General features: G+C 40.4%; 1 protein-coding gene across 5 annotated transcripts in view; it reads right to left on the bottom strand.

The window, feature by feature from the left end:
- PCYT1A (phosphate cytidylyltransferase 1, choline, alpha) overlaps positions 527-27,384 on the bottom strand; it is a 56,668-nt gene continuing 29,810 nt past the window's right edge. For 3 of the 5 annotated variants that reach the window (XM_013982345.2, XM_003132613.5, XM_005670120.3), the window contains exons 3-9: positions 16,829-16,925; positions 11,134-11,250; positions 9,944-10,095; positions 7,754-7,832; positions 7,173-7,315; positions 5,449-5,637; positions 527-4,573 (exon numbers count right to left, since the gene is read on the bottom strand). In XM_013982345.2, the coding sequence (XP_013837799.1) occupies positions 4,367-4,573; positions 5,449-5,637; positions 7,173-7,315; positions 7,754-7,832; positions 9,944-10,095; positions 11,134-11,250; positions 16,829-16,925 (984 nt within the window). In that variant the 3' untranslated portion in view covers positions 527-4,366. The remainder of the gene's footprint in view (positions 4,574-5,448; positions 5,638-7,172; positions 7,316-7,753; positions 7,833-9,943; positions 10,096-11,133; positions 11,251-16,828; positions 16,926-27,384) is intronic. The other 2 variants (XM_021070164.1, XM_013982347.2) reach the window with 2 other exon arrangements.

Below are 27,384 nucleotides of genomic sequence, written 5' to 3'. Positions count from 1 at the left end.
ATTAGATGTGGAAGATCTGGATGAGCTTTTTTGATGCAGATCCAGTAGCTTTTTGAGTCTTCTGTACCTAGCTGCAAAAGAGATCCCCTGATAATACAGTCATGGAGAGATTTGAGGAGACAAATTAGGATGCAAAAGCAAAGTGGATGGTACAGGTGAAAGCTCTGAACAGATAAAACATATGCATTTGGTTTTTTTGGTTTGGTTTTTTTTGTTTGTTTGTTTGTTTTTTTGGTTTTTGTCTTTTTAGGGCCGCTCTCACGGCATATGGAAGTTCCCAGGCTAGGGACTGAATCAGAGCTACAGCTGCCGGCCTACACCAGAGCCACAGCAATGCCAGATCCAAGCCTCATCTGCGACCTTCACCACAGCTCCAGGCAACGCTGGATCCTTAACCCACTGAGCGAAGTCACGGATGGAACCCGCATCCTCATGGATCCTAGTTGGGTTGGTTAACCGCTAAGCCACTATGGGAACTCCAACATATGCATTTGAATACAAGGTCAAAAACACAGAAAATGGAACATTAGGTAAAACCACTTTGCCTTTATTTGGCTAATGACAAAAGCCAAAATAACTGAGCAATTTAATAACACTCAGACAGGAAAACAATACATTGAACACCAACTGAGGAAAATGTCCTTACAGACGCTGGCACTGGTGATGGGGCCCACATTCATGCCAAGGCCAGCATTTCTTTCCAACCCTCTTTTCAAGATCCTCAACACAAAACAATCCAACCAATCAAGACTTTGTGTTCAAAACAGTCAGTGCCTCCCTAAAGAAGGGCGGGAAAACCCACTTAAAATCTAAAAAACACAACCGGGGTCATTCTAATGTTAAACCAAGTACTTATGTTTTCTACCCCAATCCGAGAACTAACATTATTAAACTTTGGCAGACAAGGTATCTTTCTTCTTTCTTAAAGAAAATTAACTTTTAATAAAGTATTATCCTAAGAACATGTTCTACTTGTTTGGAAAAATAAAAGCTAGGGACCACTCTTTATCCCGTGACAATCTATATTCTATGAGAGAAAACAAGAGCAATCATTGTATGACCTTGAAAAATAGAACTTTAAAAATACTTATATTGGTAAGCTTAAAAAAAATACCATTAGTTAAAAACATTGTTAAGGGAGCTTTTTTTCCTACCTGTATTGGTTCAACTTCTGGCTTTAGTTTGTGCAGACAGAAAGTGTGAAAGCTATGGCTTTTAGGGAATTAAACAAAAGCAGCAAAATACAGTTGATCTGGAAAGCTTTTAGATATGAGGTCTGGAACAGGATTTAAAAGGCAATGAGCTCCAGAAAAAAACAACAGCTACCCCCAAATCAAGAAAGAGAATAAAAAGCACTGTGAAGAACCATTGAAGAGGGACTATTCAAAGACTGCCTGTGTGGTCAAAGTAAGAAAAATGTAACTCAGGGGCTGCCTAGAAAGTTATCGGTGATCAGAAAAGGTCAAAAGTTCTCTTGACCTCCCTCAACTTTTTTCTCTCATTCAGAATTTTCAGCCTCCTCACATCCCCAACCTTCTTACCTGAGCCTCAGCAACAGTTTTCTTTGGCTCTAGCTATCAGAAGCAGCTGCAACGGTACAAATGATCCACTTCTAATCATCTAAAATTTCAACCTGTATCCTTCGGTGCTAGTGAGTCTGGTGTATGAGAAGAGTAAAATTTCTGCCCAGCCCATCTCAAAGTAACTGCTGATATGCCACCTCCTCAGCACCAGCTACAGGGCTTCTGTCCCCACTCTCCCTCTATCTTACAGACAGAGGCTCTGAGGCCAACCAACGTTTAAGATTCTCCATTTCTGCCACATTTGGCCTATTCAGCCTGACTGCTTTGTGTGTGAGATTTAGGGAAATAGCTAATTCACATTAAAATTACTGTTAGAATTTAATATTAACAATAATATTTAAAGATTTACAGATCACACGCATGGTTGTGGAATGTGAACCTCTAACCTCATTTAATTAGGCACAAATGATTGAAGAATGTGTCATGCCAACAGTTTCCTCCAACCACCTGCCCTTGTCCAGCACATAGGATCACATTTGTGCCAAAGTATCTGGCATGCCACGCCATACAATTTTTTGCTTTCAGTCCAAATTATCTGAAGATACGCCAGTGTTGCCAGACTGAGGCCAAACAGATTCACCAGAAGGGGTAAGCACATGTGCACAGGCAGGCACGAGCACTCTCACAGAGCCTGTCAGCCTAGAGGTCATATTCCAGGGGTAGGACATGCCAAAAGCAGCCCACTGACAGCCAGAGGAAGAGGGCCAAATGTCTGGCAATACACGTGAGAGGATTGAGTGCAGGGAGGAAAACCACGTTCTGGGCACCTCCCTTTCCAAATACACTTGATAATAACACATGTACTTGAGGGAACAAGTAGGGGGGCTTCAGTGGTGATTTCCCCACTTTTCTATCGATAGAAATGGCCAAAATTTCTAAAAAAGGACAATGGAAGCCAAAAAGTTAAGATATGTGATCATATGAAGCTGGGTAATGCAGGAAAACATTAATTTCAACGGTTCCAAAAAAAGGATTCCAAGCCAAAGCTTGCGTAAACCAGATTTGACAGTAAAAATAGCACTTCATGAGAAGAGTTAGAAATGTAGTTTTCATAGGCCATCAGGACAATAAGAGGTCCTCTTTGTCCCTTCTCTCTGCCATGCCCTCCCACTCTGGGTGATCTGAGTTTTAAGAGCCTGGGTAGTTCTGCTGTGCAGGCAGGCAGTGATTCCAACCACTGACCCTCAGGCAGAAGAGTAGGTTTTAACCAGAAAGTGTTCAGGGAGGGGACTGTGAGATGCTCACAGCCCTAGCAGAGGAGCAAGAAAAGATACAATGTGGTTTTCTTAGCTGAAAACACTAAAACTCCACCCCCACAAGGGGTATTTATGAGTGATGGAGGGGGGCGCCTGGACATAAGCAATTTTTCCCTGAACCCAGCTACAGGATCACTGGTGATGATCTGCTAGGTCTCGGACTGCAGGATGCTAGGGGTCTAAAAAGTGCCGGTGCTCAACAGCAAGTGTCAAGCTTCAGCAGTCTCTGATGTGAGATTTAGGCGGTGAATCCCCTGGGCAACCTAACAGGTGAGGTGGAACCAGGCAGAAGGGGAGGGAGGGAAGCCACCACACCCCGGTAATGTGCCCCTGCTTAGTGGCCCGGCCAGCTGCAACTTCCAGAGGAAAGGAAACACCTGGGGAAGCACAGGTTTCCGTCAAGGACACTCTTAAGAGGGGAAGAGGTCAGGATAAGGCTTTAAAAAGGGGAAATGTTTCCTTATGCTTTTGTGCCACACATTTTGAGCAAATCTCTCTGAATATGACTATGGGCAACATGGAGTAACAGCTCATGTTCAAACTGCAGATGTTAACAAAGTATTCTTTGTAAAACTCTCGATAATAAGATTGAAATAGGAGTCGCAGGGCCAGGGACTTACTCTCAGGAGGAAAATTAATCTAAACTGACTCTGTATAGCATTGAATATTGTCCCACTCTCCTTCTCAATCAGACTAAACCTGAAGTGATCTTCCCTTTACAGACAGATTGCAGGAAAGAGATTGACAAGAGCTCCCAAATAACTAGGCAACAGAGCTTTCTGAGAAGATGAACACAGCAGGAAAAATTGCAGCTGATGCCATGTAGTCTGGTTCCTTCCCCATCAGTTCTTCATGGACCCCATTGGGTCCAACAAGAAACTCCTTAGGGAGTAAGAAAAGTTAGGCTCAGATCTCCTTCTTCCCACAGCCACAGTGACATGTGTGCCAGCAGTACACTTAGGGGATTTGTGACTCTTACTCAGCTTTGAGGTTTTTTTTAAAGGAAACAAAAATTATGATATTCCCCCCACCAAATCACCCATCAGCATGGCTCATTGCTTGAAGGACTTGGCAAGACAGTCTGCCTCAGAACAGAAGGCAAACAGTATAGTGTCTCAGGAAGAAAGGCCTCTGGGTATCACAACACTTCCTTCTGCCCACTCCTCGGAGGCAAAAAATTAGTTCTACTTACTACATTTGAAAGACTAATTTTTAAAAAATTAATAAAAATGACAATTTCCCTGTCAAGATCACATGAAACATAAACAGTAAAGCAAAGTCCATGGGGAGGGTACATGGATGCAGAACAGGCTTCTAAGCTGTAGTCAGCCTCCTTCTTAGTGTGAGTGGGTGACGTCTCTTGGAGTATAGGCTGTCTGGTCCCCCCATCCTAGGTCCTCTTGCCCCACTTGTCTTTCCTTTGTAGCTGTCCTTAGGTTTAGTGTTGGGATCACCATTTGGAATTCAACACAGAACTTCTGAAGGTGATGGGACAGAGGGAGGGGAGAGGAAAGGAGAGATGAAAAATTAGTCTTCTTCATCCTCACTGATATCATAGGCTGCAGCCTTGTGCCTGGAGAGATTTGTTGGGGAGGAAGGCGGGGAGGTCTTTCCAGAGAAGGGCCACCGGAAAGAGGGAGAGGGGGAGCGTTCACGAGTGGGGCTGCTGCTGGGACTCTGCTTTGGACTGATGGCCTGCAGCATCCGGCCTTTCCCCTCTTTCAGCATATGTTTCTGGGGAGACCAAAAGGAAGAGTTAGAAGAAATCTATGGATCTTACTAATCACCACTGGAGGATCTGAGACTTCAAATGATCATGCATGCCCTCTGTAATGTCAAAAGTGATCAAGTAAGCCGGAGGGAGAAACACAGCTCCAATCCTGAGCAATTTCCTCCCCAAAGAGGTCTATGCTATACTGTGTATCTGAGAGTTCCCACCTGCTATTCTACAGTCACCCAATCCTTGACCTCTATGTCAAAGGAATTCTTAAAAAGCTACTTGGTCTACAGTCTAGGCTCTAGACAAAAACAAAGGCATTACCTCAGACAAAGGGTACCTCTCCTAGTTTTAGAGTTCTCTGAAAAGGAAATTCCATATTCTGCGAATATTCTCTTCTGGCATCCAAACACCCTCACAGTCAGATGGTTCCTGATATCCTAGGGCTCACTTGCTAAGAATTAAGCATAGCTATTTGGCCCGAAAAGACCTCGATTCTCCTCAAGGACAGACTTCCCACCTTACCTGGCAATCCTGCAGCAACTATTTGTAGTGAAGGCAGCTTTCTTTTTACCATTCTTTGCTTGCCTTCTATCTAAAACTACAATGTAGAAACAAGCTGGGCAAGGCTACTCACTTGTCACCAGATTTAGAGGTTGATAGAGAGCTGATAAAATTATTTAAAAGAATGTATAACCTCCTTCTGTAAAGATTTAAAAAAACTTTCTGGGGAGAGTCGAAATATAATTCTGCCCAATAAGGGGAACAGATTAGCTAACTTCTTAATGTCGATGTCCCTTTCTGCTCAAGGATTCTAGAATTCATTTCACAGTGTTAGAATTCCCTGGATTTCCCTGAAATTCCCTAAACTGTCTGGCAGGAAAGAACATACCAGTGCTCCTTCTGGACCAAACATTTCCAGGAAACTTCCAATGAATTCTCGGGATTTCTCTTCCCACTTCTGAATGAGGTCAATGCTTTTTTCTTCTACCTTCTGAACAAATTCTTTTGACTTTTCCTCCACATCTTTCACTTTCTTCTTTACTTTGTCAACTCGCTCCTGCAAGTGGTATTTCTTCTCCTAGATAGAGAAATAACTGTTTTGAGAAACAATACTCCCTCTGACCTTCCATTCCAAGGGGAAGGCAAAGACTTGGTTTGCATTCTACTGACACTCCTTTCAGTCTTGAGAATTTCACTTTGCTTTAATCTATCCCACACTTATCTAGCACAATAACAGATAAGATATACTCTGGATGGTCATCTTATACAAAAGTGTAACAATTCTAAGATTGCAGAGCCCAGGACTAAACTAAATATATAGGGTAAGCCCAGTAACAGACAGGCATAAACCAACAAAGTCAGATTTATTTTTAAGACAAAACATAAATTTGGAAGATAAACATGCCCAACAAAACCCAAACTTTATTCCAGACATAGATGTATAGGGAGGGAGCAATAAGATCACTGCCCCATATTGTCAAGAATAGCCAACTGCATCAGGTTGAAAGTGGAAATAGTGGATTTTTACTTAAGTACTTAATTTATTGTACTGAATTTCCCCCCTCCATCACTGGTTTATTTAATGATTACAGAGGAGGCTTTTGTTTTCTGTTTTTTGTTTTTTTTTTTTTTAATATTTGGAGGTCTGCCTGCTCATTCACAAAATGAGGATAATACTCTTTGCTCCTATCAGCTTCCCTAGAGATAAGGGAAAATGGTATGAACCCTCCTAAGAGGAGGAGAAGAGAGGAGTCTTTGGCCAAAGAAAAGTATTCTCGTAATTTCCAGATCATAACATAAAGAGGGAAGGGGCTATGTTCAAGATTTTTTTTTCTTCTTAGGGCTGTACATGCAGCGTATGGAAGTTCCCAGACTAGGGGTCAAACTGGAGCTGCAGCTGCCAGCCTACGCCACAGCCACAGCCACACGGGATCCAAGCTGCATCTTGGACCTACACCGCAGCTCACTGCAATGCTGGATCCTTAAACCACTGAGCGAAGCCAGGGATCAAACCCACATTATAACCCGCTGAGCTACAACTCCTGTTTAGGATTTTTAAACACCTGGAAATAGATTCTATGGTATATAATTAACAACAACTAGGGTTTATGTGCATAGGTAAATCATATTTAGATGAAGCCATTTCATCCACACATAATTCACAGAGCTGGGAGCAGGTGAGGGAGCATGGCAAACTATTTACATAGAAGATAGAGTTAGTAGCTTTCTTTTTTTTTTTTTTTTTTTTTTTTTTTTAATCTTTTCTAGGCCGCTCCCATGGCATATGGAGGTTCCCAGGCTAGGGGTCTAATTGGAGCTGTAGCCACCGGCCTACGCCACAGCCACAGCAACAAAGGATCTGAGCCATGTCTGCGACCTACACCACAGCTCACGGCAATGCCAGATCCTTAACCACTCAGCAAGGGCAGGGATCGAACCCGAAACCTCATGTGTCCTAGTCAGATTTGTTAACCACTGAGCCACGACGGGAACTCCAGCAGCTTTCTTCTTTTTAAATCAACTTCACTGAGGTACAATTTATATACAAAATGTATAGTAGTTTTTCAAAGTGCCATATTAAGCTCTTAACTCTGGGATGAGGCTGGAACTCACATTGATAAAGCTGACATTGAGCTCCTTTGCGGTGTAGCCCCTCTGTAGGTTCCGTCTGGCGTATACATCATAGTCGCGGACAATTCGGGTGATGATGTCTGACGTGGAGATACCTTCCGTCCTTTGCGTTGGAGCAAACATGCCTGATCCAAGAACACATACAAACACTGTGACATTCTGGTTAGCTCGGGCAGTAGGACTAGATGGAAAAAGGGAGCAACATTCCCCTCCTTTCCTCAAAAAGCAGAATCTGCTATTACTAAGTAGAATCTGAAGATAGGGACATTCAGGTGGAGGACTGACTCAAAGGCTAGGGGTGAGGAAAGGCCCTAACATTAAGAAAAATATGGGACTGGAGATGGGGTTTCCTGAAATTAAAAGAGATATCAAAAGTAGTTGTTCAGAGTGAGAACGGATGGATATGGTGCTATGCTCACCTTCGCCTCTTACCCAAAGTGTGACCTGAAAGTGGATGCTGAATTTCTCAGTGTATAAACTCCTCTGTCAGGTAGCAATGTGGCTGAATCTCTGTCATTTCCCCTGAGATTCCATAAAGCAAGCAGGCCCATCAACTTACTCACCTGCTTCCTTGATGTGCTTATAAACATCATCACTCCCAGCAGAAGAATACGGGATGTCATCATGGGCTACAAAGTCAATCTGAAAATCAGGAAACACCACGATAACTGCCATTCAGAAAGAACCAGTAACTACTCTCAGGCTTAGAAAAGGGAGTACGAGGAGAGGCCAGGCCTCCAATGGACTTTTTGTCTCTCTTTGCTTTACTCATAAATTCTGCAATTCATTTACAAGCCACCCAACCTGTCTATGGTTCATAAACATGAAGCTAGTCAGTTTCTTTTTTAGCTATTCCTCCCACCCTGCTGGAACAGCGATCCTCATACTGCACACCAGTCACCATGCTGTGGTAAACAGGGCTGGAGGGTTTGCTGTTATGCTAGTTAGTAGGTGGAACCGAGGAAAGAAGAAAGGAAACTCCTTATCATCCTGGGTCTACCAGGATTGGTCAAATAGGGTTTCTAAAAATATGAGAAAGAGGTCACTTCTTTATCAACCAGTTTCTCTCTCAGTCCATGAGATGAGTGGAAATGTAAAAATAGCAACAAGAGCCCTTTAACTAGAATAGATACACTGTACTCCTGTGAGATGAAAAACCTGAGGCCATAAAAGACCTTTAGGTCTCAGATCTATTATTTTCCTACTGTCAATATCTCTTGCACTGGAATCAATAATCTTTCTAAATTTCACTTATTTACTCCCTCCTGAATAGGCCATATGCCCTCTACTAACATAATTGCTAACACCACCACACCCAGCTCCGGAGGTAATGTGCTGTATGCTCATCAGGACTGTGACTCTTTGCTAATATCTCAATTACCCACGAACAACTTGTCAGGGATTCATAGGCAGCAAGGTGAAAATAAGAATGGTGAGCAAGCTAGATTTGTGGCTGAGGATACAATGCTAACAAGGAGAAAAGGGAATCTGGACGTTCCTGTAACCTCTTCTGCCTGGACCTCCCAGGCTATTGGGCAGAGAATAATTCTGCTCATCACCTTTGGTACCATGGGCTGCTAAATGTTGATGGAGCAAAGCTAGAGAAGTATAAAAGGTCTGTCCGAATCCTAAACAAATACCTCTTAGCTTCAGGCCTACCCAAATACTGCCTTTGAAGCATTCTGGTTACTTCTGTTCTTTCCTGCCTCATTGAACAATTCACCTTCAACATTCTACACAGTCCTGTAGAGAAATGACAATACGCTTGCTGGTTCCTCAAGCCTGAGGGCCTCCAACCTGACTAATGAATTCATCTTGGCATTCATACCCACTTTTTTTTATTTTCTTCGATGTGGGAGAATAAAAAGGAAATAGGGATTTTATAATACCAACTCACTAAGTAAAAATGAAAAACCTCCCTGGTTTCTGATTCCACATAATTTCTAGCCCAAAATCAAAGTCTTGAAACTAAATTTAAATTAATACTAGAGAAGTTGGTCAGATGTTAATATATCTTATTTCCGGGAATATGAATTCCTTGAGAGCATGGCTGCGGCGATGTATATTCTAAAGAGACTGGTAGGGAGTTCCCCTTGTGGCTCAGTGGTAATGTATCTGACTAGTATCCATCAGGATGCAGGTTCGATCCCTGGCCTCACTCACTGGGTAAAGGACCCGGCATTGCCACGAGCTGCAGCGTAGGTCACAGACTAGACTCAGATCCCGTGTTGCTATGGCTGTGGTGTAGGCCGGCAGCTACACCTCTGATTCGACCCCTAGCCTGGGAACTTCCATATGCCAAGGGCGTGACCCTAAAAAGACAAAGAAAAAATAAATAAAATAAAGAGACTGGTAGGCCAAGAGGATGGACACATCTGTACTGGGGGGGAGGGTAGAATCACATAACTGAAGAGTTCAATTTCTAACCCTGCTGGAGTGTGACCTGGATCAGGGTATCTGGCCTCTCTGGCCCTGTCCTCATATTTAAAGGGGAAATAATAACTACCCAACAGGATTTTTGTGGGGAACAAATGAAATATAATGGATGTAGAAGTGCTTGTAAACCATCAAACCTGATAGAAATTTCAGGGATGACTCTTATTGGAATAATACACTGTCATCTCTTCTATGTGAAATTTACATAGAGGACAGATGTAAAATAAGGCTAGTGGAAAACCAGTCCAAGTACTAGAGGCCTTGAAAGTTGAGGGAATTCCAGACCAGGGAATGGGGACATGTGCTCAGTTTCTTACCCGGTGTTCTGCGAGAAACTCTGGTGTCAGGGTCCAGGGGGCATTCCTCACCACCTCATCCACATAGCGGCAGTGCTGCACAGCATCGTAGCGCTCATTTTCATTCATCACTGTGAAGCCTTTGAAGTTGTGCGTGAGCTCATCACTGCAAACTGAGTTCACCACATCACAAAGTTATAAGTCAAAATCTCCTCTACTTAACCACTTCTCAGTCATCAACCTCTCCCATTTCCTAGGAAGGTAACCAATCTCCCCACCTGGCTAAGAGTCTTCTAGACGTAGCTCAGTCTGGATAACGATGCTTTTCCTAATCCAAGATACATCTTCAGGAGCAAAACTCACTAAATATGTTCATACTTCGGGAAGGAAAGGATACAACAGAGGACTAAGATATTTGGCCTTGAAATGAACCTGCTGTGCATTTCTGTGTCAACTAAAATTTTTTTCAAACGTTTTCGTATTATCCTTTTATAAGACTGGACAGGACCACATAACATTTGCTTAGCAGACTTTTATACTTCAGTTGACTCAAAATGATGAACTGAAATCTAAAGTAAATGCTATTTTTAAGTAGGCAATATAGGTCAGACTGCAGAAACCCAGCTAAAAACAGTGAGATAAATCCTGGACATTTCATGTCAATGAGCTTAGAGTTTCTCTCTTCAGGTTTATATGCTTTATGTTTTATATACTTCACATACTTCATATACTTCACATTTTAGAAAGGCTGTACTATATCCCTCATTTAAAAACCAAAATAAGGAGTTCCCATCATGGCTCAGCGGTCACGGGTTGGATCCCTGGCCTCACTCAGTGGGTTAAGGATCTGGTGTTGCCGTGAGCTGTGGTGTAGGTCGCAGACGCGGCTCGGATCCCGAGTTGCTGTGGCTGTTGTGTAGGCCGGCAGCTACAGCTCCGATTAGACCCCTAGCCTGGGAACCTCCATATGCGGGTGTGGCCCTAGAAAAGACAAAAAGACAAAAAAATTAAAAATAAATAAATAAGAGCCAGTGATATAATTGGGTCACTTGGCTGTATAGCAGAAAATGACATAACTAAACTTTAATAAAATTTTTTTTTAAAAAAAGGAAGAAAAAAGAACCAATGTACTCAGGTTATAAAGACAGGAGAAAAATGGCTCCTATAATTATTTGCTAAACTGCATCTCAAGTCATCAGATGTTTTCTTACCTCCCACAATGAGGTATGTATTAGGGAAAAGGTTCTTTGCTTGCATCAGAGCCCGGGCATGACCAGAATGAAATAAGTCAAATATTCCATCTGCATAAACTCTCACAGGCCGTTCACCTAAATCCAAAGGAAAAGAATTTATCACAGAAATACCCCTTGACTCAATTCCTCATATTTAATAAATGGAAATGGCACTGGGTGGCTGCTCCATCCCTGCAAACCCCTCTTTTAAGGTGTTCTCTGGATATTCACCTTAATTTGGGGTGTCTGGGGATTGTGAGGAACAACATCACAGACTTCCCTGATTACAAAGACTCTCTTGACATCATATCCACTAACACTCTTTGTTAGCCTGGTTGTATCAAACCGCTCAGGTAATTGGATTTCATGATTGCTTTTACCTTAAAGTCATTTTAGAAGTGAAAAGAAAGAGTTACACAAGAGATACTTCTTAAATTTCAGAATCTTCACCTTAGTTTTACATTTAAAGTTATGTTTAAACAGAGTATAATTAGGGAGTTCCCACTGTGATGAAGTAGAGATGAATCTGACTAGTGTCCATGAGGATGCAGGTTTGATCCCTGGCCTTGCTCAGTGGGTTAAAGGTCTGGCGTCGCTGAATGAGCTGTGGCGCAGGTCACAGACTAGGCTTGGATCCCATGTTGCTGTGGCTGTGGCGTAGGCCAGCAGCTGTAGCTCTGATTCGACCCCTAGGGACCTCTGGGAACTTCCATATGCCTCAGGTGAGGCCCTAAAACAAAACAAAACAAAACAAACAACAGAGTATAATTAAACTATACTCTGACTGCCTGCTCTTCATATTCAAGCTGCCTTGATTACTAATTACTAATGCTTTGCTTTGAAAATAAAATTCTTTGCTTTGAAAGAAAAGAGTGATCCTAAGGAGTGAGAATGAAAAAGAGGCCAGGTAAGTACCAGTTATCAATTTATTGCTTCTCAGTTCCAGATTCACCCTGAATACTTGCTCTGTGATAACATGGAATTCCTTAAGGCACTTCTTCTTGATAGTGACCATGATGGTATACTTTATCAACAGAGGGTGATATATCAAGTATGTGAAAATCCATTATAAATATTTTAGGGCTTCATATTAGTTTTTCCTTTTCTCTCCATTAGTGGGAATAATAGAAAACTGATTGCCAATTTATTTGTAGTGGAATGGACTAAGAAAGAAAAGGCAAGAAATGATCTCTTCGGGTATAAGACTAAATCCAAAGCCAAAAAAATACATGGAAAATGAAATTGATTTCATTTCAATTTCATGAAGCATGGTTTATCATGCTTCAAATGACAAATCTAATGAGTTCTAATAACATATTTCCACTGTGTGATTAAAGGAAAGGCTCTGGGAGTTCCTGTCATGGCGCAGTGGTTAACGAATCCGACCAGGAACCATGAGGTTGTGGATTTGATCCCTGCCCTTGCTCAGTGGGTTAAGGATCTGGCGTTGCCGTGAGCTGTGGTGTAGGTTGTAGACGGGGCTCGGATCCCAAGTTGCTGTGGCTCTGGCGGCTCTGGCGTAGGCCCGCGGCTACAGCTCCGATTGGACCCCTAGCCTGGGAACCTCCTTATGCCGCGGGGGTGCGGCCCAAGAAATGGCAAAAAGAGAAAAAATAAATAAATAAATAAATAAATAAATAAAAATAAAATAAAAAATAAAGGAAAGGCTCTTTCACTGTAGCAGCATAAGATAACAGTAGAGCATGTACATTATTCTGGGTGAGAAGGGCCAGGGGCTCATCAGATACACCATACTGAAGGTGGGAATAAGATATATCTCCCCCCTGCCTTGAGGGGAGTGAATCAAGCAGGAGGAAACTGGTGGTTGGGAAGTTTATGGACTTTTCTTTCTAGATAGCTTTATCCACAAACAATTAGTTTTAAACTGAGAAATCATACATTGCTGATTGAAGTAGAAACTGGTTCAACTTTCAAGAAAGGCAACTAAGCAATATTTATCGAAAGACAAATGACAAATGTTTACACCCTTTAGCCCAGCTACTCCAATTCTAGGAATTTACCTCATAGATATATTTGTAAATATGTATGTTATTCACTGCAGCAATGTTTGCAATAGCAAAAGTTTGGAAACAACCTAAATTTCAGTGGAAGACTGACTATGACATGATCTACCCTTTAGAAAGCTAGGAAGACTCATACATTATTTGCTTATATATCCCACAAGAAACTGGTAATACTGGTTGCCTGTAAAAGGGATAGTAGGTGGCTGTGAGTCAGTGGTGAGAGGAAGACACTTCACTCTGAATTCTCTTTGTACTTTACAAGTGTTAGGCCATGGGAATATACTGATTTTATAATATAGGAAACACAATTTTTAAATAAAATAAATATACCAATACAATGAAAATCTAAGAAATAATATGATAGATTTAAGAGTCAGAAAAGTTAGAGTTTCTGTCGCGGCTCAGCAGGTTAAGAACCTGACTTGTATCCATGAGGATGTGGGTTTGATCACTGGCCTTTCTAAGTGGGTTAAGCATCTGGCATTGCCACAAGCTGCAGTGTAGACTGCAGATGTGGCTCGGATCTGGTGTTGCTGTGCCTGTGGCATAGGCTGGCAGCTGCAGCTCCGATTTGACCCCCACCCTGGGAACTTCCATATGCCACAGGTATGGCCCTAAAAAAAACAAAAACCAGAAGTTATAGCTCAAGCTTGCCAACTGGCCTCATTCCTCTGTAATCTCAATCTAAACCTCAGTTTTCTCATCTATAAAACAAAGCAAAACAAAACAAAATCTGAGTAGAATAATCTCTTTTCTATATCCTAAAAATCATAACCATGAAGTAACTAACATACTTCTATCTTTCCTAAACAAGTTCAGAGTGGCTATGACTTCACTTTACTTGATCCTAAAAGACAAAGGATAGAATACAAAAATTGGGAATATCATGTTGCTGTTTCTTTGACATTAGTATATAATAAGGGCAAAGTGAGATGATGGGGATTTAACTCAGTAAATACATTTTCTGGATAGTGGCAATAGCATAGAACACTGTTGACTGAGAAGCTACTAGCCAGCAGTTAATCATCCCCCACTAAGCTGAGTCACCTTTGAACACTTTCTCACCCCAAGCCCAGATGTGCCTTTTCCCCACCTCCCAGTCTCCCAACCTCTCAATCCCCTATGACTGACCCCAAGTTGTTGGCAAACCCAGACTGGTATATTAAGCAAAGGACCAGAAGGAGGCATTGTTGAACTGAAAATCTAGGGAGAAAGCATTCTTTTACCAAGTAGCTATTGGCCAGGATGACCATGCCCTCTGATTTCTATCTGTGGTCTGAGCATACTATCAAGAGCAACTCTCTTCACTCTCAAAATAGCCTTGATTTGGATTATAAGGTACAGTCCTTGCACTACTGCTAGACTAAGTAACGAGATGTTCTCCTTTAAGCAAGAGATCTGGGCTTCACTTTATCTCTTTTGATATATTCTTTCAAAAGCTACCACTGAAACATTCTGTCTTAGATTTCCAGTCCCTTCAGACTGCCTTTTCTTCCTTTCTCCAAGAGAACATACTGCTGGGTATTTTTTTTTTTCCATCTTCCTAAAGAGATGATCTTCTTATCTCTCAAGCTGTATTTCTTTTATCTCTAAGTAGTGAGCTTAATCTAAGACTACACAAAATTTCCTCCTTAAGTGAAAACCTGGGGGCAGGGAGAGGGATGCACCTTGTACCAGTTAGTGGTTTAAAATGCATTAATAATGGCTGTGTAGAGTCCTTATTGGTTTATTCCTTGTCCATCACTGGCATGAAGACAGTTACTTGGTTGTTTAACATAAAACTGAATGGACAGAGTAAGATGAAGGGAAAACCAGGGGTCAAATTTGACTGGCAAACTTTATAGCCCAATTTGTGACTAATTATTCTACCCAAAATACAATCAGTTTGCTGATGGCCTATTACTTATAACTGCTGTCTACAAGGAGTCACATCACTCCAGGATGAAAAGAACACAAAGATGGAAAAACTTAGGTTTTAGCTTCAGTTTTATCACTTGTTATTTGTTTTACTGTGGGGGAAACTTCACTTCTTTGTTTCTATGGACCTTAATTTAATTTATTCATGTATATAATAAAAGTAGATAATTTCAAAAATGACTTACTTGTAAAATTCTACTACTCTAAAATTTTTAAAAATTAGATTTAGGAGTTTTCCTTGTGACTCAGTGGTAACAAACCTGACTGGTATCCATGAGGACACAGGCTCGATCCTTGGCCTCGCTCAGTGGGTTAGAGATCAGAAATAGACTCACAGACATAGAGAACAGACTTGTGGTTGCTAAGGTAGAGGGGGAGGGGGTGGGATGGACTGGAAGTTTGAGCTTAATAGATACAAACTATTAAATTTAGAATGGATAAGCAATGAGGTCCTGCTGTACAGCACAGGGAACTATATCCAGTCTCTTGGGATAGACCATGATGGAAGATACTATAAGAAAGAGAATGTATATATACATATGACTGGGTCACTTTGCGGAAATTGGCACAACATTGTATATAAACTATACTTTAAAAAAAATTAACTAGGAAGATCCCGTCGTGGCGCAGTGGTTGACGAATCCGACTAGGAACCATGAAGTTGCGGGTTCGATCCCTGCCCTTGCTCAGTGGGTTGACGATCCGGCGTTGCCGTGAGCTGTGGTGTGGGTTGCAGACGCGGTCGGATCCTGCATTGCTGTGGCTCTGGAGCAGGCTGGCAGCTACAGCTCTGATTCGACCCCTGGCCTGGGAACCTCCATGTGCCGTAGGAGTGGCCCAAGAAATGGCAGGAAGACAAAAAAAAAAAAAAATTAACTAAAAAATGTGACAGTCCGACATATTATTTGGTCCTTTGTAAAAATAGCTAAGATTATAAACCAGCTCAGGCTAATATCTATTCTTTTTCCTTTTCAGGGTCACACTTGCAAAATATGGAAGTTCCCAGGCTAAGGGTTGAATCAGAGCTGCAGTTGCTGGCCTACGCCACAGCAACAGCAACGCAGGGATTGAACCCACATCCTCATGGACACCAGTTGGGTTCTTAACCTGCTGAGCCACAACGGAACTCCTTCAGACTAATATCTTAATTCCACTGCTCTGCTATACCTCACAACTGTGACAACAGCCCAGAAAAAAAAGTGCTTTTATTTTCTGTCACTCTATTTCTTAGCTGTGACAAAATCCTGGAAAATAAGTATACAATAAGAAGAAAAATGAGGAGTTCCTGTCGTGGCGCAGCGTAAACAAATCTGACTAGGAACCACGAGGTTGTGGGTTTGAATTCTGGCCTCACTCAGTGGGTTAAGGATCCAGCGTTGCCATGAGCTGTGGTATAGGTCAAAGATGCGGCTCAGATCCCACATTGCTGTGGCTCTGGCATAGGCCACAGCAACAGCTCCGATTGGATTCCTAGCCTGGGAACCTCCATATGCTGCGGGTGCAGCCCTCAAAAGACAAAAGACAAAAAAAAAAAAAAAAAAAAGAAGAAAAATGAAATTTTACAGAGTACAGTTATCCTCCCAAACAGTACAAGGGAGATGGTAGGAACACCTCCCCCAACCAGCTTTTTCAGGTAAGCTAAGGAAACACAGAGAAAGTAAATGTATATTCGAAGAATACAACTGAATGCTAAAAAAACAGTAAAACAACAAAGCAATTAGGCATTTACTTACAAGTTCCTCTGCTGGCTTCTTCCATAGTGACCCTGACATAGGGCTTACTAAAGTCTACCTCAATTTCATCAGAAAAAGGCGCTGGCTCCCGTAAGCCCTTAAGAAGAGGAAAGTGAAGGAAAAGGAAGTTAAATTCAACTGTATAAACTGAAATATTCAACAGAGGCCGCTTTAAAGAACAATTATTCAATGTGCTGTGATTAAAATGTTTTCTAAAACTTCATAACATAAAAAAGAAAAAAAAAAGAAAAGCATTCCAAAATGACAAGTGAAAGTTGCAACTACTACCAAATGGGCAAATCATGACGTGAAATATAAACATTTTGCTGAGAAGTTATATGAACTGCATTCAACTACTCAGAGGAGAAACTGAAAATAGAATGCAGGTACGCTCTTTCCTCTATGGAGGAAAGGCTTACTTAAAGAGTTTTTGTTAAATTTATTCCTAAGCATTTTATTCTATTTGATGCTATTGTATCAGTTTTCTTAATTTTACTTTTGGATTGTTCCTTGCTAGTATATAGAAATGCAATGGATTTGTATGAGTGTATGGGTATTAAGTTTTTATAATTTCAGTTGATTCTTATCTCTTGTGGCTTTGCTAAACTCAATTATCAGTTCTAGCAGTTTGTTTGGTAGATTCCTCAGATTGTCTACCTATGAAATCATGCTGTCTGTGAAAACAGACGGTTTTACTTATTCCTTTCCAGTCTAGATAACTTTAATTTCCTTTTATTATCCCTATTGCACAAGTTGAATCCTCTCATATAGTGGTGAACGGAAGTGGAAGGGACAAATATCCTTGTCTTGTTCCCAGTTCTAGGGGAAAAACATGTAATCTTGCACCATTAAGTATTATGTTAGGAGTTCCTGTGGTTATTGAACCCGACTAGTATCCATGAGGACACAGGTTCGATCCCTGGCCTTGCTCAGTGTGTTAAGGATCCAGCATTGCCATGAACTGTGGTGTAGGCTGCAGATGCAGCTTGGATCTGGTGTTGCTGTGGCTGTGGTGTACGCTGGCAGCTATAGCTCAGATTCGACCCCTAGCATGGGAACCTCCATATGCCACAGGTGTAGCCCTAAAGCCGCAGGTGTGGCCCTAAAAAGACAAAAAAAAAAAAGTATTACATTAGCTATAGGTTTTTTAGATGCCCTTTATCGGTTGAGGAATTGCTTTTCTTTTTGTAGTCTGTTGAGAATTTTTAAATGAACAGGGGCCAGATTTTGTCACATTTTTTTTTTGCATTATTAAAACACGTTTTGGTTTTGCCTTTTACTTTATTAATTATATTGTATTAGATTTATTGATTTTAGAATGCTAAGCTAATCTTGCATTCTTGGGTGAAAATCCTCCCGGTCATGTTGTATATGTTCCTGGATTCAATCCATTAATATATTGTTAAGTATTTGTGCATCTAAGTTTGTGAAGGATTTTGAACTATAGTTTTCTTTCTTATGCTGCTTTTGCTTGGCTTTGATATCCAGCCTCATAAAATGGGTTAGGAAATGTTCTCTTCCATATTTTCTGAAAGTGTGTACAACTGGTATTATTTCTTCCTCAAATGTTTCATAGAGTTCACCAATTAAGTCTGGGTCTAGCTTTGTCTTCGCAGGAAGATTTTTTTTTAAACACTAATTCAGTATTTTTTTTCCCTAGGTGGATACTCCCATCACCTCACAGATTTTATTTTTAACTATTTATTTTTAAATTTTTTCTTTTTTCTATTTTATGGCCACACCTATGGCATATGGAACTTCCTGGACTAGGGGTCAAATCGGAGCTGCACCTGCCAGTCCACACCACAAGCACAGCAATATCAGATCTGAGCCGCATCTGAAACCTACACTGCACCTTGTGGCAATGCCAGATCCCTAACCCACTGAGCAAAGATAGGGATCAAATCCAAATCCTCAGAGACACTATGTTGGGTTCTTAACCCACTGAGCCACAACAGGAATTCCTAATTCGACATTTTTTGCTTGGGATAGGTTTATTCAGATTTTCTATTTTATTTCTGGGTCAGTTTTGGTAATGTGTCTCTTTCTAGGAATATGTTTATTTTATATAAATTGTCACATCTTTTGGCATGAAATTATTCATAATATTCCCTTATAATTCTTTTAATTTCTGCTGAGTTGTAGTGATGTTTACTCAGAATTTTATTTAAAGTTTATTTATTTACTTTTATGGCTACCCTGCAGCATGTGGATGCTTGAATCAGAGCCACAGCTGCAAACTACAGTGCAGCTGCAGCAACACCAGATCCTTTAACCCACTGTGCAGGGCCAGGGAACAAATCTGCCCCTCTGCAGCAACTAAAGCCACCGCAGTCAGATTAACCCACTGCACCACAGTGGGAACTCCTAGAATTTTATTTTATTCTATTCTATTTTATTTTTTGTCTTTTTAGGGCCACACCCATGGCACAGAGGTTCCCAGTCTAGGGATCAAATCGGAGCTGTAGCCACTGGCCCACAACACAGCCACAGCAACACCAGATCTAAGCCGCATCTGCAACCTACACCACAGCTCATGGCAACGCCAGATCCTTAACCAAGGCCAGGGATCAAACCCACATCCTAATGGATACTAGTTGAGTTTGTTAACCACTGAGCCAAGATGGGAAATCTTAGAATTTTAAATTAAACACCAATCATATCACGACTGGGCTATATTCAGAAACTGAGAAGACACTGCTGTGTTTTGGTTTCAGATAAGGACAGAAGTTTTTTTTGTTTGTTTGTTTTTGTCTTTTTGCCATTTCTTGGGCCGCTCCTGCGGCATATGGAGGTTCCCAGGCTAGGGGTCTAATCGGAGCTATAGCTGCCAGCCTACATACACCACAGCTCACGGCAACGCCGGGTCCTTAACCCACTGAGCAAGGGCAGGGATCGAACCCTCGACCTCATGGTTCCTAGTCGGATTCGTTAACCACTGCGCCATGACTGGAACTCCAAGGATAGATGTTTTAAATTAGGTTTTAAAATTGAAACATTTCTTTCAAAGATCACTTATCTAAGCTCAGTTTAAAATATGCATGGGAGTTCCCACTGTGGCACAGAGTGCTAAGGATCTGGCGATGTCTCTGCAGCAGTGTGGGTTCAATCTCAGGCCGAGCACAGTGGGTTAAGGATCCAGCGTTGCCGTAGCTGTGGTGTAGGTCGCAGCTGGGGCTCGGACTCCACTCCTGGCCTGGGAACTTCCATAGGCTGAGTGTGTGGCCAAAAAAAAAAAAAAAAAAAAAAAAAAGCTGTAAAATAAGCAAAAACATTCATTTTTATGACACGTGTTATCCTTTTTTAGAACATTTTTTAAAAGAGTTAAGAATAGATCAAGGAGCCGAATGTATGATTTTCTGAAGTTAACAGAGATTCACCTATGGATTAGAGAAAACAATTTATCTTCTAGACATTAATATCCAAAGAGTTGCCCAATAGTAATCTGTATTTCTAAAATCATATGCTATTCACAAAATAATGCAGAGTCTATGAGTCCATCTACATCAAGGTCAAAAATAGGCAAAGCTAACTTATGATGACTAGAAGCCAGAGGACAAAGAAGTTTGGGGAAAGAGGATACTGACTAGCAGGGACACAAGGGCGCATTCTGGGAGTACCGGTGATTACATGAGGTGCACCTATATAAACATCTACTGAGCCTCTACACTTAAGGTTTGTGCACTCTACTGTGTGTAAGTTACACCTCAAGAAACAAATGACATTCAGTCATAAAAAGGAAAGCAACAATAATGCTTGCTACGACATGAATGAACCTTGAAAATATTATGCTAAGTAAAAGAAGCCAGTCACAAAAGACCACTTGTACAATTCCATTTATATGTAGTGTTCAGAATAGGAAAATTCATAGACAGAAAGTAGATTAGTGGTTACATTGGGCTGGAAGGGTTGGAGAAAAATGGTGAGTGACTGCTAACTGGTACATGGTTTCTCTTGGGGTGGTGAAAATGTTCCAAAATAGATCACGGTGATGGTTGCACAACTCTGTGAATATTCTAAAAACAATTGAATTGCACACTCTGAATGTGCATGTGAAATATAATAGTGTATGAGCTATAGCTTGATAAAGTTGTTTATATCAAAATATATATCATATAAAAATATATGGTGAATAAACAAGGTCCTACTATATAGCACAGGGAACTATATTTAATATATTATGATAAACCATAATGGAAAAGAATATTTTAAAAATGTATATATAGGAGTTCCCGTCGTGGTGCAGTGGTTAACGAATCCGACTGGGAACCATGAGGTTGCGGGTTCGGTCTCTGCCCTTGCTCAGTGGGTTGAGGATCCGGCGTTGCCGTGAGCTGTGGTGTAGGTTGCAGACGTGGCTTGGATCCCGCGTTGCTGTGGCTCTGGCGTAGGCCAATGGCTACAGCTCCGATTAGACCCCTAGCTGGGGAACCTCCATATGCCGCGGGAGCGGCCCAAAGAAATAGCAAAAAAAAAAACAAAACAAAAACAACAACAACAAAAAAGTATATATATTCAATTATATATATACATATATAACTGAATCACTTTGCTATACAGCAGAAATGAAACACATTATGTATCAACTGTATTTCAAAAAATTTTAATAAAAATATAAAATAGAAAAAATAGGGTTATTAAAAACAGTACATGTCGTACAGCTATAAATATAATAAAATACTTTGAATTAAAAAAACAGAAAACAAAACTAAACAAAAAAACAATAGCACATGTCAGGGTTCCCTGGTAAAACAGCAAGTTAAGGATCCGACATTGTCACTGCTGTGACTCAGGTTGCAGCTGCAGCATGGGTTCAATCCTTGGCCTAGGAACTTCCACATGCCACAGGCATGGCCTCCCCCCAGAAAAGTACATGTAGCTAAAAGAACAGCCTTACTGTGTTCTCTGAAATTATTATCAATGGTGTGCTGGATTCAGTTGTTAGAAATTCACATATTTTTGAGGGCTAATTATCAAATCACTGGTAGCTTGAAATCAGCCAAATAAACCAGTAAATGCTACATATCAGAGGTTTTTTTCTCCCCCCCAGTGAGTCACTTTACCAGGACACCACTGGTTATTTTGCACACTTAGAAAGAGATTATTTCACAGGTTATTACAGGAAGGGAGAAATGAATTTATGGATTTTTCCACTAATATTGCAGTAGGAGTAGAAGAGTGACAGACAAAAGATTTTTTATGAGAAGAACAGGTAGGACATAGTAAAAAGAAAATATACTGTCACTTGAGAAAGACAGACATTTTATAATAACTGAGCTTTTGAACTGAAGAAAATAAGGCTGTGGTACCATCAGCAGGAATAGAGAATTTTTTTTTTTATTTTTTAACTCAATGAATTTTATTACATTTGTAGTTGTACAATGATCATCACAACCCAATTTTATAGCATTTCCATTCCAAACCCCCAGCACATCTCCCCACCCCCCAACCTGTCTCCTTTGGAAATCGTAAGTTTTTCAAAGTCTGTAAGTCAGTATCTGTTCTGCAAAGAAGTTCTTTGCATCCTTTTTTTAGATTCCACATGTAAGTGATAGCATATGATGCTGGTCTTTCACTAACTTCACTTAGCATGATAATTTCTAGGTCCATCCATGTTGCTGTAAATGCCATTATTTCTTTCGTTTTAATGGCTGAATAATATTCCATTGTGTATATGTACCACATCTTCTTTATCCACTCCTCTGGCAAGGGCATTTAGGTTGTTTTATGCCTTGGTTATTGTAAATAGTGCTGCAATGAACATTGGGGTACATGTATCTTTTCCAGTCATGATTTTCTCCAGACAGATGCCCAGGAGTGGGACTGTTGAATGAAATGGTAATTCTATTTTTAGTTTTCTGTGGACTCTCCATACCTGTTTTCCACAGTAGTTGCACCAATTTACATTCCCACCAGCAGTGTAATAGGGTTCCCTTTTCTCCACACCTTCTCCAGCATTTACTGTTGGTAGACTTTTTTTTTTTTTCTTTTTTTGTCTTTTTAGGGCTGCACCCACAGTATGTGGAGGTTCCCAGGTTAAGGGTCAAACAGTAGCTGTAGCTGCTGGCCTATGCCACAGCCACAGCAACACTAGATCTGAGCCACATCTGAGACCTACACCTCGGCTCACAGCAACACCAGATCCTTAACCCATTGAGCAAGGCCAGGGACTGAACCTTCATTCTCATGGATGCTAGTCAGATTCATTTCTGCTGAGCCACGACGGGAACTCCTGTTTAGAGACTTTTTGATGATGGCCATTCTGGCTGGTGTAAAGTGGTACCTCATAGAAGTTTTGATACGTATTTCTCTAATGATTGGTGATGTTGAACATCTCTTCATGTGTTTTGTTGCCACCTGTATGTCTTCTTTGGAGAGTCATCTGTATAGATATTCTACTCATTTTTTGAAGGGGTTGTTTCTTTTCTTGGTATTGGGCTGTAGGAGGTTTATAAATTTTGGAGATTAATGCCTTGTCAGTTGCTTCATTTGCAAATATTTTCTCCCAGCCTTCGGGCTATCTTCGTTTTGTTTAGGGTTTCCTTTGCTGTGTAGAAACTTTTAAGTTTAATTAGGTCCCATTTGTTTATTTTTGTTTTTATTGTCATTACTCTAGGTGGTGGATCTGAGAAGGTACTGCTGTGGTTTATGTCAGAGAGTGTTTGGCCTACGTTTTCCTCTAAGAGTTTTATAGTATTCAGTCTTATATTTAGGTGTTTAATCCACTTTGAGTTTATTTTTGTGTATGGTGTTAGGGAGTATTCTAATTTCATTCTTTTCCATGTGGCTGTCCAGTTTTCCCAGCACCGCTTATTGAAGGGACTGTCTTTTCTCCATTGTATATTCCTGCCTCCTTTGTCATAGATTAGTTGACTGTAAGTGTATGGGTTTAATTCTGGGCTCTCTATCCTGTTCCACTGATCTATATTTCTGTTTTTGTGCCAGTACCATACAGTGTTGATGACTATAGCTTTGTAGTATAGTCTGAAGTCTAGGAGCCTGATTCCTCCAGCTCCATTTTTCTTTCTCAGGATGGCTTTGGCTATTCTAGGTCTTCTATGCTTCCAAACAAACTTTAAAATATTTTGTTCTAGTTTTGTGAAAAATGTTCTTGGTAATTTGATAGGAATTGCACTGAATCTGTAGATTGCCTTGGGTAGTAGTCATTTTGATAATATTGACTCCTCCAATAATCCAAGAGCATGGTATGTATGTCTTTCCATCTGTTTGTGTCATCTCTGATTTCTTTCATCAGTGTCTTATAGTTTTCAGAGTACAGGTCTGTTGCCTCTTTAGATAGGTTTATTCCTAAGTATTTTATTCTTTTTGATGTGATGGTAAATGGGATTGTTTCCCTAATTTCTCTTTCTGATCTTTTGTTGTTGTATATATAAATGCAGTTGATTTCTGTGTATTAATTTTGTATCCTGTGATCTTGCCAAATTCATTGATGAGCTCTAATGGTTTTCTGGTAGAGTCTTTAGGATTTTCTAGGTATAGTATCAAGTCATCTGCAAACAGTGATAGTCTTACTTCTTCCTTTCCAATTTGGATTCCTTTTATTTCTTTTTCTTCTCTGACTGCTGTGGCTAGAACTTCCAAAACTATGTTGAATAGTAGTGGAGGAATACAGAAAATTTTTGAAAGAAGTTTAGATCAAAGTAAATGAGAACTGACATCTCTGAATTTGGAGATTCAAATGACTACTAGAGGAGTTCCCGTCGTGGCGCGGTGGTTAACGGATCCGACTAGGAACCATGAGGTTGCGGGTTCGATCCCTGGCCTTGCTCAGTGGGTTAACGATCCGGCGTTGCCGTGAGCTGTGGTGTAGGTTGCAGACGTGGCTCGGATCCCGCATTGCTGTGGCTCTGGTGTAGGCTGGCAGCTACAGCTCCAACTCGACCCCTAGACTGGGAACCTCCATATGCCGCGGGAGCGGCCCTAGAAAAGGCAAAGACAAAAAAAAAAAAAAAAAAAAAAAAAAGACTACTAGAGAGATCTTCTAGAAAATACTAGCAAAAGCCAGAACACCAGTGTCTTTAAGAAAATTGGTAGACAAGTAAACAAGGGAATGAGAAAAACAGAAAGGTACCTAGAAGGGACAGAAGGATCAAGTAGCAGGGTTTTTTTAAGTTGAAGAGCTCATATATGTCTAAGACAAAGGAAAAGGAGTCGAAGAAATTAAAAATACCAGAGAAGGAAAAACAACAGATAATTAAGGAAGAAAGAGTCTAAAAGAATGACAAGAAATGACCTCAAAGGAGATCAGGGTAGAAGGTATTAGCCCTAGAAATAAGAAGGATCACTCTTTTCTAAAAGAAGAAAGGAGAAAGATGATAAAAGGATAATATTGGATGTAAAAGAGGAACTTGAGGAAGGTACAGAATAGCTGTTGTGGGAAATGTATTTGAGCATCAGCAAATCGTTCCAGATCAAGATAGAAACTTTAATCTTCAGAAGGCCAAGTTAATAGGTCCAGGAAGAGAGAAAGAATTAACAAAAACCAAGAGATCTAAGGTTAGGCCCTGGTGAATGGAAGGGAGACAGAAGACTCAGGTGAAGAGTTAAGGAGAAAGAGGGATCTAGACATTTCTCCCAAGAAGATATACTAATGGCTAAAAAACACATGAAAAGGTGCTCAACAATATTAGTCACTATGAAAATGCACATCAAAACCACAATGAGGAGATCCCATCGTGGCTCAGCAGTTGATGAACCCAAACAGCATCCACGAGGACTTGGTTCAATCCCTGGCCTCATTCAGAGGGTTAAGGATCTGGCATTGCCGTTAGGTGTGGTGTAGGTCACAGACATGGCTCCGTTCCCAAGTTGCTATGGCCCTGGCCTAGGCTGGCGGCTACAGCTCTGATTGGACCCCTAGCCTGGGAACTTCCACGTGTGGCAAGTGCAACCCTAAACAGACAAAAAGACAAAAAAAAAAACAAAAAACAAAAAAAAAAACCCAAACACAATGAGATACTGCTTCACAACCACTAGGATGGCTAAAAGCAAAAGGACAGGCAATAACATTGATGGCAAGGATGTGGAGAAACTGGAACCTTCATACACTGTTGCTATGACTGCAAACTGGTGCATAGCTTTGGAAAACGGTTCTTCAAAATGTTAAACAAAGAATACCACAAGGACCTACTATACGGCACAGGGAAATCCACTCAATATTCTCTAATAACTTATATGGGAAAAAAGAAGAGATATATGTATATGCATAGCTGAATCATTCTGTGATATAAATGAAACTAACACAACACTGTAAGTCAATTATATACCAATAAAGTTTAAAATAAAATACCATTTGAATAAAATACCATACGATCCAGAAATTACACTCCTACGTAAATAAACAAGATAACTGAAAACATATTTTTAAAAAAACTTGTACATGAATAATGTTCATAACAACATTATTCATAATAGCCCCAAAGAGGAAATAATCCAAATGTCCAACAACTGATGAATGAATAAAACAAAACAGTATGCCCATATGGATTCACCCATGGAAAGAAACAAAATAATGTTAAACGCTACCACCTGGATGACCCTGAAAACACTGCACTAAATAAAAGCCAGACAAAAGCCTACATATTGTGTCATCATCTAAAAATGTCCACAACAGGCAAATCCCTAGACAGAGAAAGTATATTAGTGGTTGGTTTCCAGGGCATAGAGGGAGGGAGGGATGAGGGAATGACTGCTAGCGGGTATGGGGTTTCTTTTTTGTGGTGGTAAAAATGTTCTGGAATTAGATAGCAGCAGTGGTTGTACAACATTGTAGATATTCTAAAAATCAATGAATCATACACTTTAAATGATTAAAATGGTGAACTTTATGTTCAATTTTGTCTCAATTTTAAAAGCTACATTAAATATCCTACATTTCATAATACTGAATTTCTTCAATATTCCTTGTACACCATGTACATTCCAAGGCAGAAGGCAAATGCAGCTGTCCGTCCTGGCTAGGATTTATGCTGAATCAATTCCTCCTAAGTATAGAGAATGAAATCTTAGGTTCTTCAGCTACAACAGATCAGCAAAATCTTTTAACTCTCTAGGATTGCCTCTAGTTAGAATAAGCTGTATTTTTAAAAAACACCCTATTATTCTCTTCTCAGAGACCAGTGTCTCTAAAAGCTGAGGTTTATAAAAGTAGGACTAACTATTTCTACCTATGTTCTCTTAAAACAAACCTCCTTCATATTAACCTCAGAGTAATCATATGGAAATTACCTTCACGTCTTTTGTTTCTGGTAGTGAAGTATAACTGAAAGGATAAGAGTTTAAGACACGAAAAAAATTAGATCTAAATACCAGCTCTATTACTTAATCTCTGTGAAATCACATAAAGCTTCTAAAGCTTTTGTTTCATCTTCTATAAGATGGAATATAATAATACCTGCTCTATAAGGCTGCTATGAGGATTAAATAAAACAGCATATGCAAAGTAACTAGCACAATATTTCACATATGGGTAGGAACTCAACAATTCTACATCAACAATATTAGCTCACTTTCTCTTCCATTCAATGGAATACGGG

Source organism: Sus scrofa, chromosome 13 (assembly GCF_000003025.6).
Source record: "Sus scrofa isolate TJ Tabasco breed Duroc chromosome 13, Sscrofa11.1, whole genome shotgun sequence".
Taxonomy (NCBI): Eukaryota; Metazoa; Chordata; class Mammalia; order Artiodactyla; family Suidae; genus Sus; species Sus scrofa.
Note: the sequence above shows the minus strand (reverse complement) of the source record. Positions and strands in the feature narration are given on the sequence as shown.